This window comes from Mesocricetus auratus, unplaced genomic scaffold (genome assembly GCF_017639785.1).
Source record: "Mesocricetus auratus isolate SY011 unplaced genomic scaffold, BCM_Maur_2.0 Super-Scaffold_100004, whole genome shotgun sequence".
Taxonomy (NCBI): Eukaryota; Metazoa; Chordata; class Mammalia; order Rodentia; family Cricetidae; genus Mesocricetus; species Mesocricetus auratus.
Genome location: NW_024429189.1, coordinates 39,335,957 through 39,357,034, shown reverse-complemented (window position 1 = coordinate 39,357,034; position 21,078 = coordinate 39,335,957). Strand labels below are relative to the sequence as shown.

The window sequence follows — 21,078 nt, the reverse complement described above, 5'->3', positions numbered from 1 at the left end:
GTCTGTGAGCTTTCCTCCAGCAGATGATGATGATGTCCCTTGGCCTGAGGAACACAGCGTCATTCTCTTACATCCGGTTGTCTATATCTAATAGCAGGCCCCGCACTCTCTGAAAGGAAGCACGGTTTCCCATTTGGGAAACTAGACATGCAGAGACACTGGTTCTACCCCACTCTCACGATAAGCTAATCGTAGTTTCCATTTTGTGAATTGTGTCGATTGCCATATGTCTTGTGTGTGTGTGCGTGTGTGTGTGTATGTGTGTGTGTATCTAATGTTTACAAATGAATATCACTTTTCAAGATTTCTTGCTTCAAATTCTCTTTTAATTTAATGGTGTTGTGTTTAAGTTGTTGCAAGCTTGGTTACTTATTACGTTTTTACCTATTGCCTTCTTTGCAGTGTTTCTGTGTTGTTTTATTTGGATGCATTTTTTTATAAGCAGCAAAGTATTGGATTTAATTTTTAACACCATCTGAGAGGCTTTTTCTATTAATAGGGAATCTAAATTTAATAACTAAATTTATCATGCTTAGTCTCACTGCTGCCGGTTTCGTCACTGTTTTCTTGTGTGCCTGCTGCTTCTTTTCACATTTGTCGCTAGTTCTGCGGACTCTGGTTTCGTTTGCTCTTGCCTTCTAGTGTGATTTTGGAAGGTGGACTTTCCTCTGATCCTGCTAGCAGGTTCCTGAGAGCTTTTCATAAATACTTTCTTTCTCTGTGTGATCATACCCATTAAAAAAACAAACCCAACGGAACTCTGCCCTTGTAGAAGAGGAAGCGCCAAGTTTTGCTTTCTTGGGTTGTGCTTCGCTTCCCCCCACTAGCTTCTCTTAACCCTTCTTTACTAATTAATCCCGGGTGCCAAACACAAACAAACAGACGAACCACAGCATTTTTCCCCCTCATAAAGTAATTGCTGTTCTGGTAAAACATTTGTAAAATACTGAAAAGTATAAAAGTCATCAACAAAAGCCTCCCATCGTTGTGCCACATATGAAAGCAACTCTGTTGAGTTTATCTCCTTTCAATCTCTTCATTATGCACACACTATAGATGAAGACTATGATAGAGGGGAGAGATGGGGGGGGGGTCTCAGTAATTAAGAACACTTGCTCCTCTTTAGAGGACCCAGGTTCTGTTTCCAGCACTTTCCAGAACTTGCATGGTGGCTCACAACCACCAGTCATTTCAGTCAGGGGATACAATGCCTTCTTATGGCCTCCCTGGGCACCAGGCATGCATATGGTGTGCATACAGACATGTAGTAAAGCTTTCATACATATAAATAAGCTGAAAATATTTTTAAAGACTATGATAAGCAGATAAATAGATGATACATAACCCCTGAGACACACATGCAGAGTCTTATTTGCCGTGTTGCCCAGGCTAGTCTTTAAACTCCTGGGATCAAGTAACTTTCAAAGAAAAAAAAGAGAGAATTTGGGGGGGGGCAGGGGTGAGACAGGGTTTCTCTGTGGTTTTGGAGTTTGTCCTGGAACTAGTTCTTGTAGACCAGGTTTGTCTCAAACTCACAGGGATCCGCCTGCCTCTGCCTCCGGTGTGCTGGGATTAAAGGCATGTGCCATCACTGCCCGGCCAAAAAAGAGAATTTTTTTTTTTCGAGACAGGGTTTCTCTGTGGTTTTGGAGGCTGTCCTGGAACTCGCTTGGTAGTCCAGGCTGGTCTCAAACTTACAGAGATCCGCCTGCCTCTGCCTCCTGAGTGCTGGGATTAAAGGCGTGCGTCACCAACGCCCGGCTAAAAAGAGAATTTTTAAAAAATATTTTTTAGACAGGGTTTCACCATGTAGCTCTGTCTGTCCTGGAACTCTTTATGGGGACCAAGGTGGCTTCAAGCTCACAGAGCTCTGTCTGCCTTTGCCTCCCTAGCACTAGGATTAAAAGTGTATACTACTATGCCCAATTATTTAAAAGGGGCCTTTTTAGCATATTGCTAAATTGCTTCCAAAAAATCACCCCCACCATTACAATCACCTGTAAATCTAGTTCAGGGGACCTGACATCCTCTTCTGACCTATGAAGGTACCAGACACACAGTGGTGCACAGACATGCATGTAGGCAAACCACCCATATACAAACACAAATTAAGATATAGAATAAACATAATCCAGATGTAACTATATATATGCTATATTGCATATTGCATAAATACTATATTATACTACTACATTATGATCATGTTGTTAGCATTTTAGACAACACCATCAAATCACCTCTCAATATTAGTGTTTTTATTAACTCAGTCTCCAGCTAATTTGTCTTAGACATCCCCATCAACTCTTTCCAACTCCGATCTTCCAAATCATGAGTTCTTTTTACTATTCAGTGAGTCATGATGTTATGATTCATCAAATTATGTCAAACCCATGGGAGAATGTTCCTGATACACTTTTTTGATCACCAATGAAACTAATGCTTTATTTAACTTAATTAGAAGGTTTTTTTCCCTGTATTTTGAGTAGTTAAGTGACTTAGTTTCATGAAGGAACACTACATCTTACCACTTGTGTCCTTGTCCTCTCCAATCTAGCTTATATTTATTGTACAGATAGCGGAAAAGGCAATAAATATTTTAAAGATGCTTTTCTAGGGGAGATTTTAAAGGTTGGTAAGGCCTCTGAATAAAGTAAAAAAAAAAAAAAGGTAAGAAAAAAACCCACAAAGATTGAAGATTTCAAGACTACATAAAACCAAAGAGTGTAATGAAAAATAGGACCTTAGTCAGTGAATGGGATAGACCCACACTCAGTGGATAAGTGAAAAGTGTTGGATGTTGAAAAATAAATAATCTTGATCTAGATATAGATCAAGGTTCAGCTGAAATTGTTTCTCATTTAGGAAGCTTCAAGTATGGGTCTGTGAATTCTCCTATCCACTTATCAGAATGCCACATTTGGTATCATGTGACCCATCTCTGCATTCCCATGGCAGTAGGCAAAAACACTTTGTCCTTGGCAGGTGCTCAACAAATATTTCCTACAAGCATTTATTAGTCTATAACTGTTTGCAAGCATGGTGGATATACAGGGTGTAAGTCATTGCAAACAATGCATTCAGCAAGTGCCCAAAGTGCACACCAGCTCAGTAGATAAACATAACGTGAGAAAATTCATTGTGTGTTTATTATTTTAAGACATTTCCTCTCCTCCCCACAAGAAAGCACCATTCATTTCCTTTCATATTAATAAGGTGGTTGTTTTAATACTTCTTTCCATTTTCTTTCTTTCTTTTTTTTTGTTTTTTGTTTTTTTGTTTTTCAAAGAGACAGGGTTTCTCTGTACTGTTTTGGAGGCTGTCCTGGAGGAACTTGCTCTGTAGACCAGGCTGGCCTCGAACTCATAGAGATCCACCTACCTCTGCCTCTGAGTGCTGGGATTAAAGGCTTGCACCACCAATGCCTGGCTCCAATTTTTGTATTGAGTAATTGTAACAACAGATTTGTTTCCTGGGTTTGGAGGAAAAAAAACTTAGAACCATGGTGTCAGGTTATGTTTTATAATTCTGTCTCTTAGTTTTTTTCTTTTAAATCCACCCTCAGATAACTTTTCAAAACTGAACTTATACTTCTTTTTTCCCACCCCTCCTCCCTTGCCCCCCCCCCAGCCCAATCCCCACATCGTTCCCCATGGAGGGTGAGGCCCTCCTTGGGGGGGAATCTCCAGAGTTTGTCATTTCATCCAGGGCAGGACCTAGGCCCTTCCCCCTGTGTCCAGGCTGAGAGAGCATCCCTCCATGTAGAATGGGCTCCCAAAGCTGAACTTATACTTCTAACCTGTACCACATCCAAGGACAAAGTATCGCTTGCTTTATGAGCATTTACTGAGTGAAAGAGAAGGAGGATCAAGGGGGAGAGGATCCTCAATAATATTTGACATTCCTGCATTAATCCAGAGTTTCTAAATATATCTACGGATAAATGTGTGCCCTGCTTTGGTCTCTGTGGCTGTGATGAACACCATGACCAAATGCAACCCGGGGAGGCAAAGAGTTTCTTCCCTCTTAGAGGTTAGAGTAAGAGCTCAAGGCAGAAACCTGGAGGCCAGAACGGAAGCAGAGACCATGGAGGAGCGCTGCTCGCGGGCTTGCTCTCTTAGGTTGCTTAGCTGCCTTTTCTATACACCCCAGGACCTTCAGCCCATCGATGGCGCTGTCAACAGTGGGCTGGATCCTCCCACCCACATCCACCAGCAGTTAAGAAAATGACCCCCCAGATATGCCCACGGGTCAATCTGATGGACGCAATTCTTCACTTGGGATTCCCTCTTCTCACATATGTCTAGGTCTATGTCACGTTGACAAAAGCTGACTATGGCAATATGTTTCTTGTCATTTTTGCTATGTAATAAGACAGATTTGTTGAAGCAGGCACTATGGCCTACACCTGTTATCTCAGCTATTTCGGTCTGAGTCAGGAGGAGTGAGTCTAAGAGTTCAAAACCAGCTAGGGAAAGATATCATCTGAGAGACAGAAGGAGACAGAGAGAAGGAGGGAGGGAGGGAGGGAGGGAAGGAGGGAGGGAGAGAGGGAGAGAGAGAGAGAGAGAGAGAGAGAGAGAGAGAGAGAGAGAGAGAGAGACCTTTTTGGGGGATTGAACTCAGGACCTTGAACAAAGAGGAGCATTTGGGGGATCCTCCCCCCCCCCCAGTGTGATGCATTTGCATTTTGGTTTAATCAACAACTTTAGGATGAGTATGAGTAACTAACAGCACGGGCATGAAGTTGGTTTAATGTATTTTCTCCTTTATTTTTCTAATTATCACGCTTTGCTAAAGCATGCCGAGTCAGTTTGTTGCACTTTGTATCTGCAAACATTGTATAATCCTGGTGTCCTTGGAGGGCAGCTTGCAGTACACTTTACGGGAGAGGAACATACTGTTCTAAAGTTGGTTATGATCTTTTAATATCAGATAAGATGAATCATGAGAATCTTGTAGTTCCAGTTCTTTGCTGAGTATGAGCTTAGATTCAACGCCATTGAATTGACCAACAAGGACAAGCATTTCTATTGCTGGAAAGGCCAGAAAAGGTGTGACCCAGTATGAAACCAGGACCTTGGGCAGGCTAGGCAAGGGCTCTACCACTGAGCCACATCCTAGTCACTCACCCAGCCTATTATTCCAGCTCTGGAATGCAATTTTTTAAATTACTCGTATATTTTATTATTCATATTTTACTATTGTTTTATATGTATGGCTGTTTCGCTTGTATGTATGTCTGTGTATTGTGTGTGCCTGGTGCCTGTGGAGGTCAAAAGAGGATGTCAGATCCCTTGGGATTGAAGTCATGGATGATTGTGCAAACCCAGGTCCTCTTGAAGAGCCGCCAGTGTTCGTAACCATGGAACCATCTCTCCATCCCCTTCTAGAACAAACTTTATAAAGCATGTGGAAGCCTGAACTTTCAAGCTTACAGTGCAGGTAGAACAAATGTTATGATAAAGCTTGAGGGGACCTTGTGTGGATTCCATGGCAGGCCAGGGAGACCGAGGTGGAGGGACAAACACACCAGGCAGACAGAGAACTTTTATTAGGAAGTTCTGGAAATAGCTGAGATAACAGTTATTGAGAAGTTTTATTAGGAAGGGGAGGGAGGGGGAAGGAAAGAGAAAAAATGAAGAGACCCAGAAACACAGAGAGAGGACAGAAGAAAAGCGGGAAACTGGCCAAGTCCTGTCTGCCCCAGGGGAACCTTGGGGCAGAGCGGGAAAGAGCGAAAAGAGAGCATAAGTGGGCAGGGGTCTGTCTTTTAAAGGGTCCTTTGCACCTGCGTGCAGACTAGTACACATGGAACTGTGGCCTGACCAGAGAGTACTGCTTAAGGGCAATCTGCCAGGTGACAGGGGCAGGCTAGCATAATGCCTGAATCCTTTTTTTTTTTTTGGTTTTTTGAGACAGGGTTTCTCTGTAGCTTTGGAGGCTGTCCTGGAACTCACTTTGTAGACCAGGCTGGCCTCGAACACACAGAGATCTGCTTGCCTCTGCCTCCCGAGTGCTGGGATTAAAGGCATGCGCCACCAACGCCCGGCTCATAATGCCTGAATCCTTACAACCAACCCACTCCTATTTGAAATGGGTGTTCTTCTGAATTCAGTGTGATAGAGTCTTTTGTCCAGTTGAGGCAGAGAGATGGCAGAACAGGTGTCCCAGGAGCTCCAATCTGTGGGTATAGTTGGATAAAGAAAAGAGCCAAAAGGTAGGCTAAGTCTGTGTGGAAGGCGCTATGCTGACATTTTAACTTCCTTTTGATAAGAAGGAAGAAGGCTCAGTACATCTCATTTCCTTGATATTTGTTATGTGATGCTTCATACATATATGTATGCCAATTTAAGCAGGGGGAAATCAAACATCTGTATTTTCATCTAATTTAAACGTTGCTTCACTGAGGCATTTGAAGCCACGAAGGCTGCCCATGATCATATCTATCCTTTTTTTGAGATGGATGTAGACATCTCCTTTTGGCTTCTTACTCCCATTTTTTTTTTTCCTTTTTAGTTTAGCCACTATATTAGACAGGGTTATCTAGAGGCACAAAACAGAAGGGACATTCATCATAAAACTACTTGTTAGATTGTCTTTCACAGTTCTGGCTCACCAACAGTTGTATGCATCCGGGAGAAGCTGTTCAGTCTGAGGCTAGATGCTTCAGTAATCGGAGTCCGTCCTGATCCTGAAGAAGAGCCTTTAGTCGTTAGTCCTGCACTACAAGAAGCAGCAGTGGCGGCAGGAGCACTCACCGAAGGTAGCAGGGAGAGCATCACTGCTTTGCCCTCTTTCCAGGTGGGCACCTTCCCTTGGAGAGGGCCCACCCACTTCAATGAATCCTTCTGAGAAATACCCTACTCTCACAGTCAATGCCAGGTTCAATCAAGTCGACAGCCACGGCTAACCATGACAATCACATATTTCTCTATGAACAATGTATTTAGTCCTTAATGTTTTGGTATTTTTATAAGTCAGGCTGATTTTATTTTTCTATAACTGGTTTCTTTTGATTTTTAATTTTCATTTATTTTTTATTTTATTGATTTATTTGTTTTGTTTTTTTGAGACAGGATCTCACTATGTAGCTGTGACTGTCCTGAAATTTGCTCTATGGACCAGGCTGGCCTTGAACTCACAGAGATTTATCTGCCTCTGTCTTCCTAGTGCTGAGATTAAAGGCACATGCCACCACCCTGGACTCTTTTCTTTTTCAAAGATTTTTTTAATTTAAATTTCTTTGTGTGTTTGGGTAGGGGCTGCTTTAGAAGGTGGCGTCAGATTCTCTGGAACTGGAGATTCAGGCAGCTGTAAGCTATCCAGGGTGGGTGCTGGGCACTGAACTTGGATCCCCTGGAAGAGGAGCTTAACTTAAGCACTGAGCCCCCTCTCTAACCCCTCTCTTCCTTTCTTGAGCTGGCTCCATGTTGCCCAGGCTGACTCCAGACTCCTGAGCTCCTAAGTAGCTGTCACCTCTCACCTGTCCTTTTTAACCAGTGTCGTGTTGGCGAGCACTCTGACCTTTGTGTAGTCTCTCTGGGTGAATATTCGGTATCTATCTAGTCTCTTGGGTTTTTTGTTGTTGTTTTTGTTTTTTTGGGGGGGGGAGGGCTGGTTTCGAGAAAGTGTTTCTCTGTGTAGCCCTGGTTGTCCTGGAACTCAATTTGTAGACCTAGCTGGCTTCAAGTGCTAGGATTAAAGGCGTGGTCTACCCCTCTGGGCTCCATTCTCCTGGTGATGGACATTTGGGTGGCTTTCAGTTTGGGGCTACTGCAAACAATTACGCCGAGCACATTCTCAACTCCTGGTGCACAGGAACAGGACTCCTGTAGTATTTGTTTGGGATGGAATTGCCAAGTCATCCTGTTTTCAACTTTACTGGGCACTAATTTATGGACTCAAAAGGGTCAGAAAGCCAGAATTAGTTAGTTAAAGACCAGGATGCTCAGTTAAATTCAGATATACCAAATAATCATAATTCTTAATGTAAAGAGAGTACATGCAAAAGTTTTTCTTTATAAATGAAATAAAACTGATGTTATTTTTCCATAGCTGGTTTCTTTTCTTTTCTTTTTTTGACAGTGTCTCTCTACATAGCTCTCTCGGGCTATCCTAGAACTCACTATGTAGACCAGGCTGGCTCGAGGTCTAGTTCACAGAGAGCTTGGTGCCTCTGCCTCCCCAGTGCTTGGCAACCCTGACAAGGTCAGTGAACTTGCCAAACCACACACATCAGTCAGTGAAGCGTGAGTGAGGGGGAGGGACAGTAAAACACTTCTCTTCCTTCCTCCGCTTGGTGGACAGACAGCCCAGATGATTATGACGTTAGCTCAGGGGGCTCAAGGGCTTGCTGGCCAGTTATGTGTATCACACATTGTCTCACCGGGCGTTGGTGGCGCACACCTTTAACCCCAGCACTCTGGAGGCAGAGGCAGGCGGGTCTCTGTGAGTTCCAGACCAGCCTGGTCTACAAGAGCTAGTTCCAGGACAGCCTCCAAAGCCACAGAGAAACCCTGTCTTGAAAAACCAAAAAAAAAAAAAAAAAAAAAAAAAAAAAAAAGAAAGAAGAAGAAAAAAGCCACATTGGCTCAACAAATACATAACACTAACTGTATGCTAGACAGGTGCCAGATTCTGGAAATATAATTGTACACATGACAGACCAGGGTCCTTGTCCCACTGGGTTTTCGGCACAGGGAAGGAAGACGGAGGACCATGATGACTATGGTAAAGGCTGATGTTTAGTAAGCAGCTCTGATGGGGAGAGGAAGCTACTTTGTGGCTTTTGTTTGCTTACAGGAGGGACTACCCCCCCCCCAGCTGATTTAAAGCTGCAGCTCTGACACCACTGAACACTTCGGTGGGGGGCGCACAGTCAGGGCTCAGGGCAACATGCACTGGCTCCTCCAGCCCGCTGAGTGAAACACTTACAAAGGACACCTTCATTCAATTTGTCTCATTTGTGCTGGCTTGGGGAAAAGGGTTCAGATGGATAGGAAATTTCTTTTTTCATTTGAATTGAGAATAAATCAAATATTAAGAGGTATATTTCTTCCATCTATAATATTGGGTCCTTTTAAAATAATCGTACTTCTAAGTACAAATAGAAGAGTCTAGTAGGCACAGCTGTAAATTAAGAGTCCTCTATAGATGAGGGTTCAGGTCTCCATGGCTACGAATGACCTTCCCTGAGGAGACCTCTGGAGACTTCTCCTGCTTTGCTCCCTCACCTCATTGAGCCTCATCACCCATTCATTCCACAAAGTTGACAGAAGCCTTGGCCTGGGCTAGATACTGCTTCAGACGCTTCAGGACTCGGCCAATGACGTGTCCAGCGCACAGGGCCTTTTCTCTCTCAGCTGGTCTTTCCAGGAAGATTCCATGCTTTCTCTCACTTGCAATGCTGCCTCTCGTGTTCACAAGCTTGCTTCCTCTCCAGGAATATTCCAGGCAGGAAGATTGCCCAGAGAACCCTACCAGTGACGTGTCCTTGCTCTTGAGATCTCTTCACCTTCGGTGGCGGATATCCCCTTCAGTTCGAATTTGGGTTCTCCTGATGTTTCTGTAATTTTTTTCCCATCACGCAATCTATTAATGTAGCCGTCTATCCGATACTTTTTTGAAAGCCTATGTATTAACACACGTGTGAGGTACATGTATAGTGAACTTACAATTTATAAATTTTACCAATTGGGCATAATTATTTTAAGTTATCATAATACACACATCTATACACATACATTTTCAAAATCTTTTGAAAAAAGATTTATCTTATTTATATGAGTGCTTTATCTGCATGTATGACCTTATGCCAGAAGAAGGCATCAGATCCCACTCTAGATGGCTGTGAGCCACCATGTGGTTGCTGGGAATTGAACTCAGGACCTCTGGAAAAGCAGCCAGTGCTCTTAACTGCTGAGCTATCTCTCCAAGCCCCTGAAGAGAGATTCTTGAATATATGGCCCAGTTGGCCTTGAACTCTTAGTCTTCCTGCTTCAGTTACCAAGGAGCTGGGGGCATAAGTGGGCATTGTTGTATACAGCTTATAAAAACTACTCATTTATATAACTTTTTGTCTAGAGACATTTTATGCTTAAATTGCCTAAAAGTCATTTAATGAACTTTTCCTGAATATAAAAATATATAATTTGGGGATTGGAGAGATGGCTTAGTGGTTAAGAGCATTGGCTACTCTTCCAGAGGACCTAGGTTCAAGTCCCAGCACTCACATGGCAGTTCATAACTGTCTGTAACCCCAGTCTCTGGGGATCAGACACTCTCACACAGACACACAGTGTGCATAAAAGAAATAAAAATTTAAAAATATATAATTTGTTGTACACAAGTTGGGGAAGGACAGAGGTAGAAACAGCAATTATATAATCTCACAACCTATACTAGTTATTAATTTTTGAGATCATACCCACCTTTTACTTTTATAACATAGTATGAAAATTCTACCATTACCCTTTGATGGTTTTTTTTTTTTTTTGAGACAGGGTTTCTTTGAGTAGCTTTGGGGCCCGTCCTGGAATTCCCTCTGTAGACCAGGCTGGCCTTGAACTCACAGTGATCCACCTGTCTCTGCCTCCCGAGTGCTGGGACTAAAGGTGTGCGCCACCAACGCCCAGCCCCTTTGGTAGTTTTTGAAGGCATGAGTTTAGATGATGCCTGACATTCCACTTGTAAGACGAGCTAGTTTTCTTTCTTATTACTGGAAGAGGCTTCTTTAGAAGCTGGTGAGTGTTATCATTATCATAAGCTACAAGAAGGCAAGATCGGCACAAGCACGGTATCCCTGAAGCAACATGCTTATGTATGTGCTGTGTTCCTCTGGTCACCATTAAAAACAAAACAAAACAGAAAACCCCACACTGCTTCAGACCCAACTTAGTTGGCATAAAGGTCAATGATGGCTGTAGACCATATAGTCCAGTGTAGCCTGCTACTCAAAGCAATCCTCCTGTCTCAACCTTTCAAGTCCTGGGATTAAAGATATGAGCCACGTTGCCTGTCTGGCTTGGGTTTCTTTTTACAGTTTAGAGGAACTGAGCTTTGAACTAAAGTCCTAGAATTGACAGGAGTCGCCCGTGAGTCTAACCTTGGTGTTCTGGATGGGAAAGTTGAAATAAAGATTTTTTGTTTTTACTTGCTTACATTAATGTCAGGTCTCTTAACTTCCTTCCTGTCCTGTGTTCTTTATGATACAATCTGCAGATTAAGCTTACTCTTAAAACACGCAGAGGGGCTGAAGTGGAGTGTTTGCCTCGCATGTATGAAGCACTGAGCTTGATCCCCAGCATACACAGGCCCAACAACCAGAAAGAGTCTACACTTATTTACATATACGGGCATAGGTATGCAACCAAGAATGTGGATGGTGTATGTCCATACAAAGCCTTGTACATGAATGTTCATGGAAGTAATATAGCAAAAGGGGGGAGGGGAGCAAATGTCCATCAACAGATGAAGGGATAAAGTGCGATATATTCATGTAAGAAAATGCAACCATGTGGCTATTAAAATAATTACATTGAGAGAAACCAGACAGAAAAACACTGTACACTTCATCTAAAATCCAAGAAAATTCAAACTACTTCGTGGCACAGAAAGCAGATCTATGGTTCTGCGGGGCATGGGGGTGGAGCAGGGAGGAACCGCAAGGGACTAGGGAGAGGGGAGTTGGGAGGGCAGGAGACAGTCACCACTGATTGTACAGGGGGCTTCAGAGCTGCACCCGTGGTACAGTGTGAGCCCGGCATGCAGGTTACAGTGAGTCCATTCTATTGAAGAAAGTTGTTCAGTCTGTGACAGCTCTTAGGTTTCAAAAGCAGAATGTGACTAAAAACAGAAGAATCTGAAGCACAGAAAGACTTCTGGAGATAACTGACAACCAAGGCTCTATGCTAGGACCATAGTTTATCTGAAGAAAACATTACTATGAGAAATGCAAAGTCATAAAAATAAAAAATAGAAATGACATTTTTGTCCCCCTGGTAATCATGTCATTTCCTTATGCTGGCACAGTTGCTCTACAGCACAATCTTTTTAGTGTTCTATTCCATTTGGTTGTTTAAAGAGAGCAATAACCTTGTTGTATTTTTCCTGGGCTACTCGACTGTTCTTTTATGAACAAGATGGCCAATCGCTGGTATGTGTACGTGGGTGTGTAGAAAGCTATGCTCTGTCTATAAATTTTAGCAAAAGCTGTAATTTGTTTTGTGAATTTGTCGTCAATACTCAACAGCGGCACTAGGAACTGGAAATTTCTAGAAACCATACCTTCTTGAAGACGAACACTATGTTTTTCCTCCCCCTCCTTAATGTGAATTTAGTAGTCAAAATTTCCTATTTAGACTTTCCACTTCTGTGAAAACAAAGAACAGCTTCCACCACACACACACATACATACACAGGCTACCCCACCGGTAGGATTTCTCAATTCCTTTGGTAGATTGTTTTTAAGGAAAGTTGAATTTTCCTAGCTCTTTTATTCCGTAACGACCCGTTCTGCAGACGGGTAAGCGCACACCGGCTTTTTTTTTTTTTCTTGAGGGGCAAGAGGCAACTCTCAACTTTTCAGTTCCATTTTGAGACTCCCGAGCCGGGCGAGAGCAGAGGCGTCTCGGGCAGGCTGGGTGTGGGGCGCGCGTCGGAGCAGGCGCGCCGCGGCGAGGGGGAGGCAGGTGGCAGCGGGGGCGCGCCTCCCTCCGGCCGGCCCCGCGCACGCGACTCGCCGCCCCGCGCCGCGCAGCGGGCCCCGCGCCTCCCTGCGCGCTCGCGCCCTCCCCGCCCTCGCCCCGCCCGGGCAGGGCCCGCCCCCTCCCCCCTGCCGGCCCCGCGGCCGCCGCCGCCGCCGCCGCCGCTGCTGCTACCGGAGGCGCTGGAGCCTCGCGATAGTGTTTGCCTTGGCGGCGCGTGACGCCGCCGCCGCCGCCGCCCGTAACTGATGCAGAGGTTAGCCCGCCGCCTCAGCCGCCACCCACCGCCCGCCGCTGCCCGGGCGACGCCGGGGCCCGACGCACTGCAGAGGTGCCGGCAGGTTCCGCCCGCGGAAGTGGCCTCGGCCGGCACGCCGGTCCGCGCTCCGCCCGCGCTCCGGCCCCGGCCCCGCGGCCCCGGCCCCGCGCCTCCCCTCAGCGCTGCCCTCCCCGCCTGCCCTCCGCCCGGCGCGCTCCCCCGGCGGCGCGGCGCTCCCCTCCCAGCCCTCGCGCCCGCGCTCGCCCTCAGCGCGGCCCCCGCCATGACGGAGGCGGGTGCCGGTGCCGCCGCCGTCGCAGGGGGGGGGAGTCGGGCTCCCAGAAAGTAGCTTGATGAGTGTCCAAAGTAGCAGTGGAAGTTTGGAGGGGCCGCCATCTTGGTCCCGGCTCTCCACGTCTCCAACCCCGGGCTCGGCGGCGGCGGCCAGGTCCCTGCTGAATCACACGCCGCCATCCGGGAGGCCCAGGGAAGGTAAGCGCCGCCGCGCCCTCCCGCGGGCTCCCTCGGCCCACGGCGACCCCGGGCTGGGGTGGGGGGTGGCGGTTCGCGGGCGGGAGGCCTGCCCTTGCTCCCTGAGCCTCTCGGCCTCGGGGCTCGGGTGGGCTTGCCCTCGCGGTGCAGCCTTGGCGCGCGAGCCCCCTCCCCTAGCCCGCACTCCTCCCATAGAGGCGGTCCCCCGCGCGGCGAGCCGGGCTGCCCGGGACCGGGAGGATGCCCCTCGCCCTCCGCGGGAATGCTCTGGGCTGACTCGGATCCGACTCGGATCCCCAACGCGGCCCCTAGAGCGATCCCAACGGCAGAGCGACTCGTGGGCAAGGCTGCCGGAGCCACCACCTCCAGATGGTTGCAACTTTCCTTCCTTCGCCGTCGGTTCCTGCGCGTTTGCTCGCGGGTGCAAGAAAGCACGCGTTCTTCTCGGCCAGGGATTGTAGTTTTTTTTCCCTGTGGGAAATTCCTTCGTGAAGGTTTCTGCAAAACACTCACGGAGATCGGTTACAATTGTTTTCTAAGTTTTTTGGCTTCTTGCATGCAAGTGTTCTCCGCCAGATGTAGCAGTCACACAGCTAAGCTAGTAAGGCACCTAGAGCTTTTGACTGAAATTTGAACTTGCTGCATTTAACTTTAAGTATACTACATAAAATGGAATTTGGAAGAACACTCGTTTACCAGGGAAGAATAAATGTGCATGGGATATTTTAACGCGCTTTTGTCTGGAAAATGCGTAGCCGTGTTCATTAGCTGTTAGTAAATGGGTTGTTGGCTCCCAGTTGTCTCACACGGGAGATTATCGGCACCTTAAAAAAAAAAAAAAAGAAGAAAACGTTTAGAAGTCCGGCAGTCTAGTGAACCTTGTAAAGAAATTCAGAGATTCGATTTATGTAGGAGTCGACAGGATTAATGTATTTTTAAAATGTTTCTATATTTATTATCCAGTGCCTAGATAATTGCTAATCAAATGTTTCATGCCCGGATCCAGCGGTTCAGGCATAGCATTCTTTGTCATTTTGTTCCCGTGAGCATGTGTGAAAGTGACAATAGGCTCAAAGATTGACATGAATATGCTCTAGAAAATTCATGGGAAGGTTTGATTTATGGCATCCATTAAACACACCGACTACATTGACAGACATTTTCCCCTTTCATCTCACCCCGACACTGATTTTTCCTTAATAGAAGATAAAAGCTTATTTATTGAATGACTAAAATTTAATACATCTTAGTTTTTCTTTCTGCGCTTGAAAATTTGTAAGCAGTTTAAGTACATGTGTGAACTTGATTATTTGTAAGTAAATGGTTTAAAATGTGTTTTGTGACTAGGGCTTGTAGCACATTTCCACTTTTCCTTAAGATACCTAATGATAGACAGTGTGAGCTTTGAAAGACTATCTTGGTTTCTAAAGTACTACACCTTTGAAAAATAATTCCTCATTCATTTTTCAGGTGTTTATTGAGCCACTACTATGAACCAGAACTTGCATTAGATAATCTGCTGAGGGCATGATGTTGGTTTAACAGTTGACATCTGTTATCAGTACTAGGAATTTGGCAGCCACCAAATTCAGATGGAGTTTCTGAGGAAGGTCAGTTCTAGCCAGACTTCTTGTCCAAGTGTGCTATTCTGCACCACTCCTGATGTTGAAAATTTTGAGTGGCTGCACATATTTAGTTCAAACTTCCAAATGTCCCCTCCTTCCCTGGCAGTTTAGTTTACAGTAGAAGTTTTTGTGGGGTTTTTTTTTTTGTTAACCTAAAATAGGGAGTATCAGTTAATACTTGAAATCATAGGATATGGTTTTGTAAACATTATTGACTGACACCAACTTTTCCTTCTTTCTTTCTCACTTCCATAAAGTAGACAAGTTCCCTGCCACAGGACTGTACCCCAGCCCCAAAATTATAAGGTTATTGTGGGACATTTCCTTTTTATTAACTAGCATGCAAATTAAAACTGTGTTAATCCCCCTTCTCTCCATTTTTGAGGCTTAGAACCATATTAGATTTTACCAGTCAATAGGAATTGTCTGTAGGAAGCCCCAAGGATCAAGATGGAAACGTTTATCATTGAGTGGAGTCCCAGTTTTTGTTATCACAAGTGTTCACCTTTTGCAGGTATATATGTTAACATGCTGCATACACTGATTAAGTTTGAGAACTTTTGATTTCAAGTGAGAACTAGGAAGAAATGCTGATGGAACTTGATTCAAAATGTTTAGTGAATGTATTAAGAACAGTACATGCCTTGCTTCTTGAAAACCTGAACCAAATTAACTGTCAGTCACAGAAAAAAATTGTGAAGCAAAAGATGTTTAGGTACATATATGTTTGTGAACTTTTTGTCAGTGGTTCAACTTCCAGATTTTTACTCATGTGTCTGAGTGTTTTGTCTGTGTTTATGTGTGTGTACCAGATGCATGCCTAGTGCCAGTGGAGGTCAGAAGAGGGTTTTGCATCCCCTGGAGCTGGAGTTAAAGATGGTTGTGGGCTGCCATGTGGTGCTCTCCAAGAGCAGCAAGTGTTCTTAACTGCTCAGCCGTATCCAGAGCCCCTGGTGATCTGCTTTTCAGCAAATTAAACTTTGAAAGTGCTTAAAGAGGTGTCACACGTGTCTGTAAAAGTTATTTTGAAGTTTTGACATATTTGACTCCAAAAGTCTAAAAAAGGTAATCCGATTATCTTTAATGTTTTATATTTGGCTCTCTTCCTACCTTTCTTGTTGTAATTCCCATTTTCATATTCATATAGTTTTATTTTATCTGCAAAAATAATATAGATAAGTTTAAGAATCTGTTAGCTCTTCAGGATTTTTATGATAGATACAGGATAGGCTGTTTTCTTTGCTCTGAGTTCCAAATTTTTTTATTAATTTGGAAGGTTTCTCATATGTACTTAGCAGGGTTTCTGTTGGAGCTTTTGAACCTGTACTCTCCAACCCATTTTATTTTCTATAACATAAGGATGAAGAGTTAAGAAATTAATATTTTCATTGGGCATGGTGGCACATACCTTTAATCCCTGCACTGATAGCAGAGGCAAGAGATCTTTGAGTCTATTAGTGAGTTCTAGGACAGCCAGAGTTACATAAAGAGACCCTGTCTCAAGCAGCAGCAAAAGAAAAAGGGAAAAGAAGAAGGGGGAGGTATTCAAGTAAAGGTCAGTGTGTTAGAATTTAGGAAACTTAGTGTCTTACCAACCAAATAAGCAGACTTTAATTTTATTCTTGTCTCTTTGCATGTTAACATGATCACTTTTTAAACTCATCATTGTTAAGAATCAGTGATTGATTATTCAGAGCATCTTTTTTTTCCCTCATGGATCTTGTTAGTTATGAGCAACTTTACCTTTTTGTGAGTAGTGGAAGTATCAGTGATGGGCAGCTTCACAGAGCGACTGAGTTGCTGCTTTCAGACAAGCTTCCATGTTTGAACTTTTTAACTTCAGATGCTTAAGTACCTAGGAGATGTTGAGAATAAGATGTGGACTCACAATTCCTTGAGATCACTGGCTAGAGGACAGGTTGTGGATGTTTTAGGATTCTAGCTCAGGAGTCAGCGTGTGTGCCATTTACACATTAGTAGAGCCAGGGAAAAGAAAACCCAGCATAGAGGTCTGAGAACCTGAGAGATGTTACATTTTACAAACCTTTTGGTCTGAGGACCCCATTATTCCGTTAAACATCACTAAAGATACCCCAAAACTCTTTTTCTGTTAATTATTAGTGTTTGCTATGTTAAAACTGTCTCGAAAAACCAAAAACCAAACCAAAAAAAAAAAACCCAAAACTGATAACTTCAAAAGTACTCACTAATTTTAAATGTAGTAAGCCAGTTACATGTTAAGTGAAATTTTTGTGAAAAAATAGTTCTAAAATGAAAAAATTAGTATAGTGCTATTGTTTTATATGTTCTTATAGGATTTTTTTGACTTAGTGGAAGAGCAGCTGGATCTTGCTTCTGCCCTGTATCTGTTGTGATATGTTTTGATTGAGGTGTATGAAGTACTTAGTCTTTCTAGAATGACTGTTCTCTGCTACTACACCGAAATCTGCAAGTGGCAGAGTTTTTAAAAGGCTACTGGCAGTGTGGAAGTACTCTCTTCCCAAAGTGTCTGTGAAGATCCACAGAGAGTGAGTGGAGACTGAAGAGTAGAAACAGGTGGGTGGGTGGGACACAGATTTTAAAAACTTTAGTGGAAATAGACTCATTCTCCTGGTTTAGAGAGCAGAGCTGATTCAGCAGGTGAATGAGTTGAGTTGTAGATTTTGGACAAGAACCTAAGACCATGTAGCTGCTATGCTGCCAAGCTTGTCCAAAAGTGGGAAGAAGTATCTAACTCTGGGGATTTAATGCAGACTAGAGAGACATTTTGCAGGGGATGCGGGGTAAAGTGGACATAAATTTAGTAGACTCTTAGATTGAGTGCTCTTGGATTTAACAAGTTAGGGTTCCATCTAGTTTAAAAATAGAAACATTCTGACATTTTCTTTTTGTTAAGAATCCCTTAAAAATCCCTAAATAAAGTTAAATTGTACTTATATTTCCATGAATGTTTTGGATGTTCTCAAGTCAGTAATATGAAATTATTGTTGGTTTTATTCTTGTGCATTTTGCTGTGATTTTCCTCTGAGGGTTTTGTGGAGTCCTGTTGAAATGTTGCTAAGTTCCCTGTAAATATAATAAGCTTTGAAGACATTTAGAGATCTGAGTACTCTGATGGTACAGTTTAGTTGAGTGTAATACACTGAGCACAGGATTTTAGAATACTTTGGGGGGCCAGTTTTCAATTTTGAAAGAGAAATTATCAATATAGTCTAGTCTTTTGTTTGTAATTGCTTATATGGTTTTAGAAGTAATATACTTACATTTTTTCTAATGTTTTTGAAGATATAGTCAGAAATGAGGAAAATGTTTAAATTGATCTCTCTTGAATTAAACAATGCACATTAAATATAACCTGGATATAAAATAAAATCAAGAATTTTAATTTCATATTCTGAGGGCTGTACATGTAATATTATTACAGCAATTCATTTTTAATCTTATATGGAACATAATCTCTTCTCTATCTTAAAATTTTGGGTGTTGGGATGTTAGGCATAAATGTGTAGCTGTCAGAGTGAAGGGGGAGCAGGCATGCACACACCTGCCTATGTGTACAGAAGCCAGGGTGTCTAGCTGGTCAGTTAGACAGAGTTACTGCCTTTTTCAGGATCCTTAACTTGTTATGTGGGTTTTGGGAGCTAAACTTTGGTCCCAGCTACTTAGCAAGTGCTGTTAACTTGCTGAAGCCAGTTTAGTAAATGCAGTGACTCCTCTAGCTTGAGACTTAACTTAAAGGTCCAATTTTTTAATACATGATTCATTGAATAAATAGATTTATAACATGAAAGTTTAGAATAGTGGTGTATTTTTTGTTTGTTTTGAGACAGTGTCTCATGTAGCCCGTACTGGCCCCAAAGTAGCTGTGTAGTCAAGGATGAGCTTTGAACTGGGTTACCAGTGTGCTGCCATTCCTGGTTGAGTGGAGAAGCAGTTTGGCATAGATGAGGTGACTGTTAGCTAGCTGTGTGAATGGACAAGTTGCTTATCTCGGTGCTTCAGTTTCATAAAATGAGGGTCACGGTGCAGCGAGGCCCTGTGGAAGCCATCTAGTCTGTATCTTTCATTTTTCAGTTGAGGGAATGCGGATAACTTACCTAGGCTTTCACTCTAATAGAGTTGAGACCAACATTCAGACTTAGGTTTGTGGTTTTTCTCTTACACTTTGCAATACCTTTTTTTTTTAAAAACATTTATTATGCATACAGTTTTTTATCTGTGTACATGCTTGTACCCCAGGAGAGGGCATCAGACCTCATTATAGATGGTTGTGAGTCACCATGTGGTTGCTGGGAATTGAACTCAGGACCTCTGGAAGAACATGCTGTGCTCTTAATCTCTGAGCCATCTCTCCAGCCCCCAACAATAGCTTTTTAAATATAAAACTGGGGTAGTGCGGCCCTCGGGGGTGGGGATTAGAGGCACTGATATGCCTCTTCAAAAATTCTTGTGAAGAACAAATGTGGCATACACATGTAGACTCACACTACATAGTGTGACCCTATCTTAAGTAAAAAACAAAAAACTTGAAAGGCTAAGATGTGAGATGAGAGTTCAAGGCCAGCCTGAACCATGCAGTGAGTGCCTTAGCTTGTTTGGGTGGCCATTGTTTCTAACAAGTCCTTACTATTTAACTCTATGAGCACTACAAGTAATATTCGATGTAGTCTTATTTTCTAAAAATGACACTTGGGAATATGCTAAAAGTTATGTAAGTAAATATGTAAGGAAGACAGTGAGTTGGTTGTAACTCTCAGAAAGTATTTCTGGAGTGTATCTCAGTCTGTACCCTGGTTTGCCTCCAGGTTAGAGGGTAGCATGAGTAATAATAAAATAATTAAAGTTAGTGTCTGCCTGTACTAATTCATAACATAGTGCTGTTAAATTACTCTGGTTTTACAGGTGAGAACATTGAAGCAGAGAAGTGCCCAGACTGCCCCGGGTAATCAATGGTAGGCTAGGATTCGAAGTAAGGTTTTGGATTATAATCACTAGGCATAGTGCCGAAAAGGTGGAAATTTGGTTTTTGAGTAATTCCATTGGTTCCTCCTCTATTTTAATTACAAAGCCGTCTTTTTGAGATTTGTTCAGTTTACAGGTAAACTTTTGTTAATTTTTTTGGCATGACTTTTACATATGCATGAAGACAAGACCAAAACTAATCTTATATGACATTTTTTAAAAAGGTAAATTTAGAGCCTTCATGGAAGATGTTGGCAATTAGTGGAAAAGCTCTTCGTGTTTGATAATCTAATTTGGAGTTCAATCTATTGTAATATTTTGGCCTTATAAACCAGCTAGGGCTATTGCAGGTAGACATTTGAACAGAGCACTTTAATTGTAAAGGAAAGAGGAGCCCCTGTGAAGGCTGTGTAATTTGGTGGCAGAGTCTATAATGCTTTGTGGCAGATCTTTGTCTTTTATTAATATTCAATATGGGCAGAGAAAAGCTTGACACAATGTCTGGGCCATCTATCCATTATTAAAAAAAACACATAGTTTTAGTTCTAACTTTGCTTGGCAAATTATTGGCAAAATTTTTTGGCAAATCTAATGAGAGGCAGAGAGGTTGAATGGGTTGATAGAAATTGAAAGACTGGGGTAGAAGTATCTATTGAGCAAATCCCGGTGGTAGGTTAACTTTGAATTCAGTCTTCCCAGTGTAGCTTCATCATTAGGTCTGATATTTGGTGACTCTCAAGAAGGCAAATTCTTCTTAAATAAATGTTATAGTCTCCAGATTCATTGCAAAGCCAAATAAATAGTTTTCTTAAATGACTTACAATGTTTGTTTCTTATCATCTTATGTGGTTCTACACAGTTTTCTAAATCTGTACCTAGCCTTAGAAACCAATTAGCTGGAGAAAACACCACGCTGCCTTTAGCTTTAAATTCAGAAGCCTTGTCTGAGAAGTGCTGGTATTAGGTGCGATTTCATGGTTTCCTGCTCACAGAATGTGTGCTTCCCTTTTGATGATAAATGTAGTGCCACTGGGGA

General features: G+C 43.0%; 1 protein-coding gene across 2 annotated transcripts in view; it reads left to right on the top strand.

Annotated features, from left to right (window-relative positions):
* The first annotated feature begins 13,200 nt into the window (after nucleotides 1-13,200).
* Nucleotides 13,201-21,078, top strand: part of Tlk1 (tousled like kinase 1) — a 106,022-nt gene continuing 98,144 nt past the window's right edge. For both annotated transcript variants that reach the window (XM_013121849.3, XM_005065165.4), the window contains exon 1: nucleotides 13,201-13,455. In XM_013121849.3, the coding sequence (XP_012977303.1) occupies nucleotides 13,317-13,455 (139 nt within the window). In that variant the 5' untranslated portion in view covers nucleotides 13,201-13,316. The remainder of the gene's footprint in view (nucleotides 13,456-21,078) is intronic.